This window comes from Lepisosteus platostomus, chromosome 4, assembly GCF_059453375.1.
Source record: "Lepisosteus platostomus isolate fLepPlt1 chromosome 4, fLepPlt1.hap1, whole genome shotgun sequence".
NCBI lineage: Eukaryota > Metazoa > Chordata > Actinopteri > Semionotiformes > Lepisosteidae > Lepisosteus > Lepisosteus platostomus.
In genome coordinates, this window is record NC_142614.1 from 6,295,401 (window position 1) to 6,312,202 (window position 16,802).

Here is a 16,802-nt window from a genome sequence, read left to right on the forward strand (position 1 = left end):
GTAGCTAATCAAAATCGAAACTACGGATAAGTGTCACGCCTGGCTGGTCCGGAGTTTCTGTCCCGGATCTCGCAGACAAGGTGGCTCTCTGGTACAGAATAACAGAAGGATAATGATTAACAAGACGTTTCTTAAATTTGCTTACGGATTAAGTTTTAATCCTGCGCTTTTGGAATTACGTCACAGGCGCCTTCCTTACATGTCTTGAGGCACAAAACTAACGACGAAGGAAAAAAAACAACCGACCCATTAAAACCTTCGACAACTGCTGAGTGTCACCTTCTGAAAGAGTTGAACATTTTCCCGAAGTACAAAGCCAACATACACGTAGCGGTTGGTTTATAGTTTATTTTTTTTCTTTCAAAATAGGGTTTCAAAGAGCAAGGTGCAATTTGCAAATTCATAAAATAGTACAGAAGACAGCTTTATAATATTGCCTATCATCTACGACAGACTGTATTTATTATGAAGGTAGGTGGGTGTGCTTCCCCCTGGTGGCACTTTGAGATATCGCAGCTTGTCCTTGAGGTACGCAGTCCAGGGACAGAGGAGAATATTACAATAGGCGTATTAACTGTGTTTTTGGTCTCGCATGAACAACGTTCATGTTATATGTGATATACATTATAAACGCGCATGAATGCACACAAATACAGGCGTGCAAGTATTTTGTCTGCACCTGTAGATTTTTCACATCTGCGGCTGCAAGTCTGGGCCCTCTGTATTTAATATGGGTTAACCTGTGAGAATGTCTCCTATGAGTAGCCGTTCCAATGGCAAACCAGTTCTGTTCAATAACTGTAGAGGAGACGCTACGGATAGAAAACTTAAGAAAATAGATTTCCTTCACGTTAGTGAAAGATGTGTTAGGATATGAGGTGCTAGTATTCAAGCCACCATGATGATAATTATCACCACATGTAGTTCATGAATTTTAAGAACAAGCAGAGGTTCGTTTTTGTTGTAGGCTGAATAAAATGTCATCCTACAGGGCAAAACACAGTCAAGACTGGTTCTTTTTGGACATGTAGCTGTTTTTTGAAAAATAAAAGCGTCTCGCCACTGCATGGAAGTATCAGCCTGCACTGGTTCTGTAGAAGTCCCATTAGTGGAAGACCAGAGTCCCCCTGCCTGTGTCTGCTGCAGAGCCGACGAAGGAGAACCCAACTAGTACCGGACCACGGTGAAAAAGTCTGGACCGGGCCGGTGCGGGCCAGCCCCTGCCCGTCTGTGCAAAGGGCTTTCCGCCCAGAGCAATTCCAGTCAGGGACAGATTCAATCACGCCAGCCGGCGCTCAGGCAGGCAGCCAGGAGACCTGGGGGCCTCAGATCAGTGCAGCTGGACAGCCAGCTGGAACCAGTGAAACCCAACGACCTTTTCTCTGGGGACTCTGCTCAGCCACCTGGAGACCGACAGACCCCCAGTACCACGGCCGCCCGCCCCCTCCGTCTCCCCCAAGGCCGAGGAAGGTCAGGGGTTCCCGCGCGACGCCCTCCGAACCCAACCGAACGGGGCGATCTTCACCTCTGAAGCCGAAGCCAGGACACTTGCAATAATACAGTAACAAAAGAACCAGGCTTTATTTAAAGCAGTTTAACACGTTTCAAGGGAAGAAGAAGAAGCGAAGGAATTTGCCAAGGAAGGAAAATGAATGTGAACATAAAGCAGGTAGCTTTGTCAGCAAGGGCCTGCTCTGTGAGCAGGACAGGCTGTCGCCAACAAGGCCAGCAAAATAAATATACATGCGTGTGTAACTGCCCACAGGCAGCCGTGATGCCCAAATCTCACAGGCACAGCGGGACTGAATGCAGCACCTTCAACAGAACCAGTTACCCACGCCTGCCAGCTACGAGACCCACTTCCTAAACACCGCAGGTGCCAAACGGCCTCATTTCTAGTGCAGAAATCAGGAGGCACGCCCTTGCACTCGGGGCGCTGGGGGCGGGTGTCGAGAACGCACCGCCGGGCCACGCGCTCGAAGGCCAGGCTGCTGGGCGAGACGGCGGGACCGCGGAGCGACGGCCCAGTCAAGACTGCGAGACCGCCTGGATCGAGCTCGCGGGCTTCCTCGGACGCCTCAGACCCCTGCCACGCTCTGGGTCTGCTCAAGAGGCTGCCAGACCCTTCTGAGGACCCGAGACGGTCCAGTTTCTGGCCAGCTGTGGAGTACTGGGGAGGGATGCTGGTTGTGAAAGTCTGGGTGTATCTGCATGCTGGAAGACTCCCTCCCCCCTCCTTACTTCATTTAGCAAAAAGAAAAACTCCAAAGGATGCCTGCTTTACCCAAACCACGCTACAACGACTTCTCTTTACTCACACAATCCGTTTTAAAAGCCCCTTTCCGTGTCGTAGTCCGTTTTCCCCTTCACGTTCAGTCTGAGTGGCAGCGTCCGTCCAGACCGGCTGCGTTGAACTGACCAGCGTTCCCACTGCGCTCCAGAGGAAAAGCTCCCAGGAGGTTGAAGCGAAATCAAGATATTTTACTCCCCTCTTCCTGGCTCTCCGGATCCTTCCCGGCACTTTCTGATCTTCCACGACGGGGCCCAGAAAGCCGGGGCCGGACCCCGCGGATCCCCTCGGAGCTCGGGGAGGCAAACCCGCTTCGTCTGCGCGGCATCCGGCCCTTCGGCTCTACGGCGGTCGAAACGCAGCTGCGCCAACACTAGTGGAAAGGCCAGAAGCGTCAGGAAACGGGTCACATACAAAAAGGCAAGACCCGGTGGATCAGGCAGGAGGAACTGGTGTCTCCAGGGAACGCCGCAGTGCGTGGGAAGAGCCTGTGCTCCAGTGGTCAGTCAGGGCAGGTGAGGCCGGACAGGAGGTTGGCCCGTTTGACCGAGCGATCGAGCCCGGGTTCTATCCGTGCGGGCCTCTGGGCTGGATGTCCTCGGCTCTGCCCCTCTCTCTCTGTGCTCTGTGGTCATTAGTGTTCTGGGTGTGTGTGTGTGGAGGGAGGGGTTGCTGGCTCAGGGACTGTTATTGCTGGACAGTAGGACCCAGAGAGAGAGCAGGGGGCTCAGAGGACAGGACAGGGCTGCAGCACACAAGGCGACAGAGACGAGAGAAGGCGCTCCGAGGTGGGGAGGAACAAACGAGGGGGGGGGGGGGGTTCAGAGACGGGGGCGGGGTGCAGCAGAGACTGGTGGGAGACAGAGGGGAGGGCGAGGGGAGAGGGGCTGGGAGAGGCGGGGCTAGCGCAGGTCAGCCTCCCCGTCCTGTATGGTCTTCTTGATGCGGAGAAGCATCGTCGTGACCCACTGATCCAGCCGGGAGATGGAATCGTACTCCTTCACCTGAGAGAGAGAGAGATGCAGAGGTACAGACCGAGTGAGAGAGACGGAGAGAGAGAGAGAGAAAAAGCTAGGGAGGGAGATGTATACATACGTAGAAAGAGATGGAAAAAGGGACAGAGAGAGCTCGAGAGAACCAGAGAAGGAGGGAGTGTGACAGTGAGAGTGAGAGGAGGTGGAGAGCACATGTTGACACAGAGATGGGGAGAGAAAGAGGACAGAGGGAGAGATGTACACAACAGGCATGTCGAAGGAGCCTGTCTAAGCCTCTCTTTCTTTTCCGAGCAGGTAAGCTCTCTCCTGAGTGGCTCCCGGAGAGCTGAGCCTAACTGGCCATTACAAAACTGGGGGGGAGGTTACACGATGATTAAAATGTCATAAAATCTCTCCACTACAAACGGCGCATGAGAGATAAACACCATGAAGCTCTCCACTCACCGCGTCGGTATATGCATCCACGTTGTTGTCTTCGTGGGCGTCCAGAAGTTTCTGTGAAAACAGAGTAACAGCCGCCACTCCAGATAACAGCACTAACACCACCGGCAGCGTGTGATTTCAAACGTGTGTCACTGCCTTAGCAGGCTGCTGCTGGCTGCAACAGACCCACAGGAGCGAAACAGAGAGGGTGAACGGACTGTCAGGAGGGGGGCAGGGAAAAGGAGAGCTTGCCTGATTACCTTCACTAGTTTGCATTCCCGGGAGTCTGAAAATGCTGGAAACATCTCTTCATATTTCTGTAATGCCAGCTGAGGCAGAGAGAAAGAGAGAGTTAGACACCGCTGCGCACAGACAGCTCACCCAGATACTGTACTCTCCAGAAAGTGCAGAGGCTATAACACTGTGCTGGACTAGGCCCTAACCCTGTGCAGAGACAGACAGGGTGACTCCTGACCTTGGCGTTGAGCATGTCCAGACAGAAGTGGCACAGCGCAGCCTTGAAGAAATGATCCTTGGCGCTGTACTTCAGCAGCGTGCTGTCCATGGCATGGGTGCCCACCTGCGCACAGAAAGCAAGGTAGTAAGAGCAATTAATCTTAGGGCTGGGGGTTTCTCCAGGGACCCTTATACTTGTCTCACAGCCTACTGCTCCTAAACCAAAAAACTTGCAGTTTGCAAAATTATATTTAAAAATGCTCTGTTGTCCAGTGCAGGTTGTATTGTGCTGTTCTAAAACCAATATACTAATATGCAATATTGCAGTTTTGCATGCTACTGAACTATGTTAAATTACCTCGTATCATCTGCCATATTTCTGTTGCTATTTTGCTGCATATTGTGCAAAATCTATGAATAGGTACTCTGCTAGATTATACTGCACTTCTGCACTATTTAGTAATGTAACCTTCTAAATAATGCACTAGTGTGCAATATAGTACTGTAGTAGTTCAGGTGCGGAGCTGCGTCAGCATGCGTAGGCTGCAAAGGAACAAGTAATAGGTTAATTCCAGGCTGAAAAAGAAAACACAACGTTTCGGCTGTGGAGCCTTCTTCAGATGTGAGGGTCTTCTTCTTCCTCACACCTGAAGAAGGTTCCACGGCCGAAACGTTGTGTTTTCTTTCTTTTCAGCCTGGAATAAACCTATGACTTGTTCCAATATAGTACTGTGCTGTGCTATACCATACTTTGCTGTCCTGGGCTCACCTGTTCGTAGATCTCGATGGCCTTCTGGTACTGCTCCAGCTGAGCTGCGTACGTGGCCACTTTGAGAAGGCACTTGTTAGCAGAGCTGAGGACACAAGCACAGAGTTACACACACACGCGTCCTGACACACTCACTCTTCACACACACACGCCCTGGCACACTCACTCTTCACACATGTGCACTGACACACTCACTCTTCACACACGCGCCCTGACACACTCACTCTTCACACACGCGCCCTGACACACTCACCTTTTACACACACACGCACTGACAAATTCACTCTTCACACACACGCGCCCTGGCACACTCACTCTTCACACACACGCGCCCTGGCACACTCACTCTTCACACACACGTGCACTGGCACACTCACTCTTCACACACGTGCACTGGCACACTCACTCTTCACACACGTGCACTGACAAATTCACTCTTCACACACGCGCGCCCTGGCACACTCACTCTTCACACATGTGCACTGACACAGTCACTCTTCACACACACGTGCACTGGCACACTCACTCTTCACACACACGCGCCCTGGCACACTCACTCTTCACACATGCGCCCTGACACACTCACTCTTCACACACACGCGCCCTGGCACACTCACTCTTCACACATGTGCACTGACACACTCACTCTTCACACACACGCGCCCTGGCACACTCACTCTTCACACATGCGCCCTGACACACTCACTCTTCACACACACGTGCACTGACACACTCACTCTTCACACACACGCGCCCTGGCACACTCACTCTTCACACACACGTGCACTGACACACTCACTCTTCACACACACGCGCCCTGGCACACTCACTCTTCACACATGTGCACTGACACACTCACTCTTCACACACACGCGCCCTGGCACACTCACTCTTCACACACACGCACCCTGGCACACTCACTCTTCACACACGCGCCCTGACACACTCACCTTTTACACACACACGCACTGACAAATTCACTCTTCACACACACGCGCCCTGGCACACTCACTCTTCACACATGTGCACTGACACAGTCACTCTTCACACACACGTGCACTGACACAGTCACTCTTCACACACACGCGCCCTGGCACACTCACTCTTCACACACGTGCACTGACACAGTCACTCTTCACACACACGCACCCTGGCACACTCACTCTTCACACACGTGCACTGACACAGTCACTCTTCACACACACGTGCACTGGCACACTCACTCTTCACACATGTGCACTGACACAGTCACTCTTCACACACACGTGCACTGACACAGTCACTCTTCACACACACGCACCCTGACACACTCACTCTTCACACACGTGCCCTGACACACTCACTCTTCACACATGTGCACTGACACACTAACTCTTCACACACACGCACCCTGACACACTCACTCTTCACACACGGACGCACAACTATATACACACTATTACACACAACTTCCTCACCACGCACACACCGTTCACACACAAGACAGCGCCAGCGCTACCTGTTGGACTCCTCTCCCTTGTAGTAATCGGCTGCCTGTTCATAGTGAGCGATGGCCTGTACAGTACAGAAAGACGAGTTTATAAACCCCAGCAGGAACCCAGTACCCAAAATCACCACAGTACAACACTTTAACAGGTTCACATGCCAAAGAAGCATCCTTCTCAACTGTGAGGAGCTGAGAACGGCAGAGCTGGCTTCTGAGCCGCCACTGGGCTCTCTCACGGGGCACAAGGCGGAGGAGGGGAAAAGGGAGAGGCAAGCCTGAGAGGGAATGAGATGACTGTGAGGGCAGAGACCAGTGAGAATGAGCCAGGAGTGGCCAACAGAGAGTAAAACAGTGAGAGCGACAGAGTGAGCATTTTCCTACACTGCTAGTAATTTCATGCCTCTCCCAGCTAAAAGCGCTTTTAATAGTCCCTCCCCAAGATCAATTAGGAAGCAACAGCACTCTGGTCAACAAAACTTTCAAGGAGGTCAGATCCATCACAGGTCACAGACAAAAACACAGAACAGTTCCTGTACTCTGAAGGCTCCAGCTAGCCCAGCTGCAGAATTCTACCCTTGCTGGGAGGGGGATATCCCGTGAAGGGCTGTAGCACCCCCTACAGGTGATCTCCTGTAGCCTCAGCTCACTGCATGCGACAGAGACAGGGTGGGGGAATACAGCACAGTACAGGAACACAGTGTAGAGCACAGCAGCGCGTAGGGGTTCCAGGCTGACCTTGTCAATGTCGACCAGCTCGGTCTCGTAGATCTCAGCGATGGTGATGTGGTGCTTCGCAGCGATGGTGAAACGGCCCTGCGGAGTCACACACAAGGGGGTCAGGTGGGGGTCAGGGCAAGGTCAGCCTCACCCATCAGTTCCACATCGCAGAGGGTGTGTGAGAGGTGGACACACAGGGGGCAGTGTCCTGGTGTGTGAGAGGTGGACACACAGGGGGCAGTGTCCTGGTGTGTGAGAGGTGGACACACAGGGGGCAGTGTCTGGGTGTGTGATGAGGTGGACACACAGGGGGCAGTGTCTGGGTGTGTGATGAGGTGGACACACAGGGGGCAGTGTCTGGGTGTGTGATGAGGTGGACACACAGGGGGCAGTGTCTGGGTGTGTGAGAGGTGGACACACAGGGGGCAGTGTCTGGGTGTGTGATGAGGTGGACACACAGGGGGCAGTGTCTGGGTGTGTGATGAGGTGGACACACAGGGGGCAGTGTCTGGGTGTGTGAGAGGTGGACACACAGGGGGCAGTGTCTGGGTGTGTGATGAGGTGGACACACAGGGGGCAGTGTCTGGGTGTGTGAGAGGTGGACACACAGGGGGCAGTGTCCGGGTGTGTGATGAGGTGGACACACAGGGGGCAGTGTCCTGGTGTGTGAGAGGTGGACACACAGGGGGCAGTGTCCGGGTGTGTGATGAGGTGGACACACAGGGGGCAGTGTCTGGGTGTGTGATGAGGTGGACACACAGGGGGCAGTGTCCGGGTGTGTGAGAGGTGGACACACAGGGGGCAGTGTCTGGGTGTGTGATGAGGTGGACACACAGGGGGCAGTGTCCTGGTGTGTGATGAGGTGGACACACAGGGGGCAGTGTCTGGGTGTGTGATGAGGTGGACACACAGGGGGCAGTGTCTGGGTGTGTGATGCTTTGGGCACTCCTCCATCCTCACCATGTCGGTGTAAATCTCGATGGCTCGGTTCAGACAGTTAATGGCCTCTGTGGAAAAGAATCCAACAGTGAATCCAAGAGAAAGACAGTCAGTGAAAGTCCCTTTCTTTGTCTAAAATCAAAACTCAGCTCTCTTGTCCTAGGGGGACTACAGTCCACAAGAATGTTGTCTTCACATCATCACTAAAAGCTAAGAAAAAGTTAAACTAAACCTTAGTTCAATTGTGTTGGCCTTTGCCGGAATTACGTGTGTGTTTCTAGATCTGCAAGTTCAGACTTGCACAGCTGCTGAGGGAAAATGGGGAGTAAAACACTGTAAAAACGACAGTTATTCCCCTGAACGAGGGCGAGAAGAACACGGAGAGACAGAAGGGGCCACAGACAGAGCCAGACAGAAAGAAAGGCAGGAAAAGACTAGGAGGCCGAGAGAGACAGGCCGACTGGACGGAGAGCACATGGAGATAAAGATTAACGAGGATATTAGGAAAGATGCTAAATCCAGCATCAGGTGGGCTGTTAGAACAGAAGGAAAGGAGCACAGAGGCCTGGACAGAAGGCATGAGCGCACCTTGTGGGTCGGCTTTCTTGAAGGCGTTGCCAGCGTCAATGAAATTGGTGGCAGCATCATGTTTACTCTGCAGCTGCAGGTGGAGCTGTGCTGCCTGGGAGAAGGCATTCCCCGCCGCTGAAACACAGAGCACTGCATTTATCAGGCTGTATTTTAAACACCACTACAGCACTGCACACACACACTGCTACAGCACTGTATCACACCGCACTGCACACACACACCGCTAGAGCACCGCATCACAACGCTCTGCACACACACTGGTACAGCACTGTATCACACCGCAGTGCACACACACACTGCTACAGCACTGTATCACACCTCACTGCACACACACACAGAGCTACAGCACCGTATCACACCTCACTGCACACACACACTGGTACAGCACCGTATCACACCTCACTGCACACACACACACACACTGCTACAGCACCATATCACACCGCACTGCACACACACACTAGTACAGCACCGCATCACACCTCACTGCACACACACACACTGCTACAGCACCGCATCACACCTCACTGCACACACACACAGTGCTACAGCACTGTATCACACCTCACTGCACACACACACAGTGCTACAGCACTGTATCACACCTCACTGCACACACACACAGTGCTACAGCACCGTATCACACCTCACTGCACACACACACACACACTGCTACAGCACCATATCACACCGCACTGCACACACACACTGCTACAGCACCGCATAACACCTCACTGCACACACACACTGCTACAGCACTGTATCACACCTCACTGCACACACACACTGGTACAGCACCGCATCACACCTCACTGCACACACACACTGGTACAGCACCGCATCACACCTCACTGCACACACACACTGGTACAGCACTGTATCAGACCTCACTGCACACACACACTGCTACAGCACCATATCACACCGCACTGCACACACACACTGCTACAGCACCGCATAACACCTCACTGCACACACACACACTGCTACAGCACCGCATCACACCTCACTGCACACACAGTGCTACAGCACTGTATCACACCTCACTGCACACACACACAGTGCTACAGCACTGTATCACACCTCACTGCACACACACACAGTGCTACAGCACTGTATCACACCTCACTGCACACACACACAGTGCTACAGCACCGTATCACACCTCACTGCACACACACACACACACACTGCTACAGCACCATATCACACCGCACTGCACACACACACTGCTACAGCACCATATCACACCGCACTGCACACACACACTGCTACAGCACCGCATAACACCTCACTGCACACACACACTGCTACAGCACCGTATCACACCTCACTGCACACACACACTGGTACAGCACCGCATCACACCTCACTGCACACACACACTGGTACAGCACCGCATCACACCTCACTGCACACACACACTAGTACAGCACCGCATCACACCTCACTGCACACACACACTGGTACAGCACCGTATCACACCTCACTGCACACACACACTGCTACAGCACCGTATCACACCGCACTGCACACACACACTGCTACAGCACCGCATAACACCTCACTGCACACACACACTGCTACAGCACCGTATCACACCTCACTGCACACACACACTGGTACAGCACCGCATCACACCTCACTGCACACACACACTGGTACAGCACCGCATCACACCTCACTGCACACACACACTGGTACAGCACCGCATCACACCTCACTGCACACACACACTAGTACAGCACCGCATCACACCTCACTGCACACACACACTGGTACAGCACCGTATCACACCTCACTGCACACACACACTGCTACAGCACCGTATCACACCGCACTGCACACACACACTGCTACAGCACCGCATAACACCTCACTGCACACACACATACTGGTACAGCACTGTATCAGACCTCACTGCACACACACACTGGTACAGCACTGTATCACACCTCACTGCACACACACACTGGTACAGCACTGTATCACACCTCACTGCAAACACACTCTGCTACAGCACTGTATCACACCTCACTGCACACACACACAGTGCTACAGCACTGTATCACACCTCACTGCACACACACACACTGGTACAGCACTGTATCACACCTCACTGCACACACACACATTGCTACAGCACTGTATCACACCTCACTGCACACACACACACTGGTACAGCACCGTATCACACCGCACTGCACACACACTGCTACAGCACTGTATCACACCGCACTGCACACACACACTGCTACAGCACTGTATCACACCGCACTGCACACACACACTGGTACAGCACTGTATCACACCGCACTGCACAGACACTGCTACAGCACTGTATCACACCGCACTGCACACACACACTGGTACAGCACTGTATCACACCTCACTGCACACACACACTGCTACAGCACTGTATCACACCTCACTGCACACACACACACTGCTACAGCACTGTATCACACCGCACTGCACACACACACTGGTACAGCACTGTATCACACCTCACTGCACACACACACTGGTACAGCACTGTATCACACCTCACTGCACACACACACTGGTACAGCACTGTATCACACCTCACTGCACACACACACTGGTACAGCACTGTATCACACCGCACTGCACACACACACACTGGTACAGCACTGTATCACACCGCACTGCACACACACACACTGGTACAGCACTGTATCACACCTCACTGCACACACACACTGGTACAGCACTGTATCACACCTCACTGCACACACACACTAGTACAGCACCGCATCACACCTCACTGCACACACACACACTGCTACAGCACCGCATCACACCTCACTGCACACACAGTGCTACAGCACTGTATCACACCTCACTGCACACACACACAGTGCTACAGCACTGTATCACACCTCACTGCACACACACAGTGCTACAGCACTGTATCACACCTCACTGCACACACACACAGTGCTACAGCACCGTATCACACCTCACTGCACACACACACACACACTGCTACAGCACCATATCACACCGCACTGCACACACACACTGCTACAGCACCATATCACACCGCACTGCACACACACACTGCTACAGCACCGCATAACACCTCACTGCACACACACACTGCTACAGCACCGTATCACACCTCACTGCACACACACACTGGTACAGCACCGCATCACACCTCACTGCACACACACACTGGTACAGCACCGCATCACACCTCACTGCACACACACACTAGTACAGCACCGCATCACACCTCACTGCACACACACACTGGTACAGCACCGTATCACACCTCACTGCACACACACACTGCTACAGCACCATATCACACCGCACTGCACACACACACTGCTACAGCACCGCATAACACCTCACTGCACACACACACTGCTACAGCACTGTATCACACCTCACTGCACACACACACTGGTACAGCACCGCATCACACCTCACTGCACACACACACTGGTACAGCACCGCATCACACCTCACTGCACACACACACTGGTACAGCACCGCATCACACCTCACTGCACACACACACTAGTACAGCACCGCATCACACCTCACTGCACACACACACTGGTACAGCACCGTATCACACCTCACTGCACACACACACTGCTACAGCACCATATCACACCGCACTGCACACACACACTGCTACAGCACCGCATAACACCTCACTGCACACACACATACTGGTACAGCACTGTATCAGACCTCACTGCACACACACACTGGTACAGCACTGTATCACACCTCACTGCACACACACACTGGTACAGCACTGTATCACACCTCACTGCAAACACACTCTGCTACAGCACTGTATCACACCTCACTGCACACACACACAGTGCTACAGCACTGTATCACACCTCACTGCACACACACACACTGGTACAGCACTGTATCACACCTCACTGCACACACACACATTGCTACAGCACCGTATCACACCTCACTGCACACACACACACTGGTACAGCACCGTATCACACCGCACTGCACACACACTGCTACAGCACTGTATCACACCGCACTGCACACACACACTGCTACAGCACTGTATCACACCGCACTGCACACACACACTGCTACAGCACTGTATCACACCGCACTGCACACACACACTGGTACAGCACTGTATCACACCGCACTGCACAGACACTGCTACAGCACTGTATCACACCGCACTGCACACACACACTGGTACAGCACTGTATCACACCTCACTGCACACACACACTGCTACAGCACTGTATCACACCTCACTGCACACACACACACTGCTACAGCACTGTATCACACCGCACTGCACACACACACTGGTACAGCACTGTATCACACCTCACTGCACACACACTGGTACAGCACTGTATCACACCTCACTGCACACACACACTGGTACAGCACTGTATCACACCTCACTGCACACACACACTGGTACAGCACTGTATCACACCGCACTGCACACACACACACTGGTACAGCACTGTATCACACCGCACTGCACACACACACACTGGTACAGCACTGTATCACACCTCACTGCACACACACACTGGTACAGCACTGTATCACACCTCACTGCACACACACACTGCTACAGCACTGTATCACAACTCACTGCACACACACACTGGTACAGCACTATATCACACCTCACTGCACACACACACTGCTACAGCACCTGTAGCAGACTGTCTCTGTCTCTTACCACTCCAGTTCTTGGCCATCTTGAACATGTTGGCAGCGCGTGCGTACATCTCGCATGCCTCCTCAACCTTCGATGAGCCCCTGGACACCCAGCCAGGAACAGAGGGAGGGACACAGGCAAGGTCAGAGCCTACTACTTTACATAGATGTAAAAACAAATGTTTTAGAGCAAGTTCCTTCCCGTCATCAGTCTGATTCCCTAACGCATTAACACTGCATAGTTCTGACAAACAAAACTGAGCCAACAGGGATCTAAAGTACCCAGGTAACATCTTTCCAAATGCTGCTGCAGTTAGTGAATTATATTTTACTGAAGGAAATGATCTGAATTTGTTCCCGTCCAGTGGATCAACGGACAGGTGGAAACACGAGCAGAGCCACTCTGTGGGCGGAGACTGAGGAAAGACGTTCTTCCCTGCTGGGGAGAGCGAGAGGTGGCTTAGTTCCCAAGCTAAAGGGGAACTGAAATATACGAGTTTAGATTTCGGGGTTAGGAAAAAAACAGCATTGATGGGTGCATTTCAAACCACAATAACAGTCAAACGTGCACAGTAACTTGTCAAGCCTCCAAGTTACATCACATAGTTGCTGAAATTCCCAGGTGTGTTCTGTGATTGAGAAAGAGGCAACAAAACTACCGGTGACGTGTTGTGGCCCTATTATATCACAAAACAAGCCGGCTTTTAATCCACTGTGTTTTTCACATTGCAGAAACACACCTGAAGAAGGCACACAACATTTCTGCAGTGGTCTCTTTTTTTTTTCTCCTTTCAACACGGAATAAACCTTAACCTGTTCCTTTGTAAATAAATCTCTTTTAATCCAGCAGAAATGTTGCTTCAGGTTTTGAAACGTTTTACAGACAAATACCACTTACTTGTTTACTCTTGCATACAGATCATTTCTGCGGTGAAATGTCTGCTGCACAATCGGTTCCTATCCGCTCGTCCATCACGGTACACTAGTCAGTATGGAGACTAGTGAGCAGGAAGGGTCGCATCGTGTCGCAACTCGGATGTTTGAGTTCGCGACAACATGGTGACTTACAGTACTTGTGCTTAATTCAGATTTGTCTTTTTTTTTCCTATATGGTCAATGAATCATTTTGTTACCAAGTTGTAATAACCGGTCTGAGAAACTGGGACTGCAGTTTCCCTTTAAGATACGCACCTCTACCTCTGAATAAACTTCACCCAGATGCTGATTCTCCAGAAGCACAAGAGGGGGTCTTGCCTGCCTGCCTGCCTGCCTGCCTGCCTGCACACACCTGCATGTTTCCCTCCTCTTCTGCAATTTCCCTCACGGGATCAATAAAGTATCTATCTACCCATCTATCTATCTTATTGTCACAGTTCAAAATTCACACACAGAGCTGCCCCCCAACACACACTCACTGTCCTGCTGGGCTCCATTTCTGCTACAACACAGCATCTCAGCTTAGATGCTGTGATAAGATTCTCTATCGTCTACTGTAATCATTCATTATCAGTACAACAACAGGATTGTTCAGTAGAACAGTCCTGTTACAGTAGGAGCTACAGTCCCAGTACAGTGAAATAGTCCTCTTACAATAGGAGCTACAGTCCCAGTACAGTAGAACAGTCCTGTTACAATAGGAGCTACAGTCCCAGTGCAGTAGAACAGTCCTGTTACAATAGGAGCTACTGTCCCAGTACAGTGGGACAGCCCTGTTACAACTGGTCCCTACACGACAGTTCAGGTAGAGGACACTCTGAATGTTCTGTGTTGCGGTGGAAGACAGACCGGTGCTCCTCACTGGGTCAGACCATGCGGACCCGGTGTCAGAGTACTTTGTTTACAGTCTGGTGTCGTGTGATCAGCTGACTCGACGACACATGTGACCGCGGAGCTCGGAACCGCAGCTCCCAGACCTGCGTCCCTCCCCGAACTCGGCAGAACAATCGACCCAGGAAGGAACAGGCTGGCAAATCGATGATCAAGCAACTTTTCAGCCCGTAGCTCAACGGTGCTGTACAACTTTTCTAAAAAAAAAAGTTAAAAATGTATTTATCGATGGTGTCCTTTTATTTCGCATGGAGGTCGATATCGTTATGCCACATGACCAGGAGCGTTCCCAAGCATACATGACAGCCTTTTACGGCCAGGCCTCTGCTTCTGTACCGTCAGCCGCACGCCCTCGGATTTTCCTAACGAGCTTAGACCGTCTACGAGCTCTCCTTCCCCGGCAGCCAAACCGATCGCGACCCCGCTTCGCCGCCACCTGCCACTCACCCAAACAACGTCCCGAAGAAAGACTGCGACGATTTGATTTTTCTTTCGGCCTCTGCCATGAGGGCCAGTGCTTCCTTTTCTTTCCCGGAATTGTCCATGATTGCGTCCGCGCTGACAGTGCGCTTTGCTTCGGTTACACTGCGGCGCCTGTGGGCTTCGCTCCGGTCTGCGCCTGACGCCTGACACATCTCGCTGAAGCCGCGGGCCGGCGCCCGTGTCACGTGGGAGGGGCGCAGCAAAGGCACGCGCCGGGCCCGCCTGCCAGAGACCGTGAAGCACAACACTGCAGCGCTGTCGACGTGTAATAATAATTGCTTACACTTATATAGCGCTTTTCTGGACACTCCACTCAAAGCGCTTTACAGGTAATGGGGATCCCCTCCACCACCAGCAGTGTGCAGCCCCACCTGGATGATGCGACGGCAGCCATAGAGCACCAGAACGCTCACCACACATCAGCTATCAGTGGGGAGGAGAGCAGAGTAATGAAGAGGGGGATTGTCATCATTGATAAAGGCCGATGGGAAATTTGGCCAGGACGCCGGGGTTACACCCCTACTCTTTTCGAGACCTCGGTTTTACGTCTCATCCGAAGGACGGCGCCTGTTCACAGTATAGTGTCCCCGTCACTATACTGGGGCATTAGGATCCACATGAGCCGCAAGGTGAGCGCCCCCTGCTGGCCCCACTAACACCTCTTCCAGCAGCAAGCTTAGTGTTTCCCAGGAGGTCTCCCCTCCAGGTACTGACCAGGCTCACACCTGCTGAGCTCCAGTGGGTTGCCAGTTGTGAGTTGCAGGGTGCCACCGGCAAGCTTTCGACAATCTCCACGATATGCCATCATCTCAGTAGAGTGAAAGCAAGAGTATTGTAGAAGTATGATACAAAGGGAGCAAGCCATAGGTTTATTCCAGGCTGGAAAGAGAAGAAAGACGACGTTTCGGCTGTGGAGCCTTCTTCGGGTGAAACGTTTTCCCTCTTCTCTCTTCAGCTTGGAATAAACCTATTACTTGTTCCTTTTGAGCCTACGCTTGCGGACGCCACCTCCCCACCTGAACTACTTCTGTACAACAGAAAAGTGCATGTACACACTAATAGTCCAAAATTAGTGGACTAATTCTGCAGTGTTGTAGTGTTGAAAGGTGTCTGCAA

At 52.2% G+C, this 16,802-nt stretch overlaps 1 protein-coding gene across 1 annotated transcript; it reads right to left on the bottom strand.

The window, feature by feature from the left end:
* Positions 1-333: 333 nt before the first annotated feature.
* LOC148672256 (alpha-soluble NSF attachment protein) lies at positions 334-15,859 on the bottom strand. Its single transcript, XM_088627876.1, has 11 exons — positions 15,651-15,859; positions 13,399-13,478; positions 8,664-8,780; positions 8,097-8,143; positions 7,155-7,232; positions 6,432-6,487; positions 4,934-5,018; positions 4,184-4,288; positions 3,969-4,037; positions 3,730-3,780; positions 334-3,294 (listed from the first exon to the last, which is right to left on the bottom strand). The coding sequence occupies exons 1-11, from the start codon at positions 15,836-15,838 to the stop codon at positions 3,193-3,195; spliced, it is 978 nt and encodes a 325-aa protein (XP_088484002.1). The 5' UTR covers positions 15,839-15,859; the 3' UTR covers positions 334-3,192.
* Between the last annotated feature and the right edge of the window lie 943 nt (positions 15,860-16,802).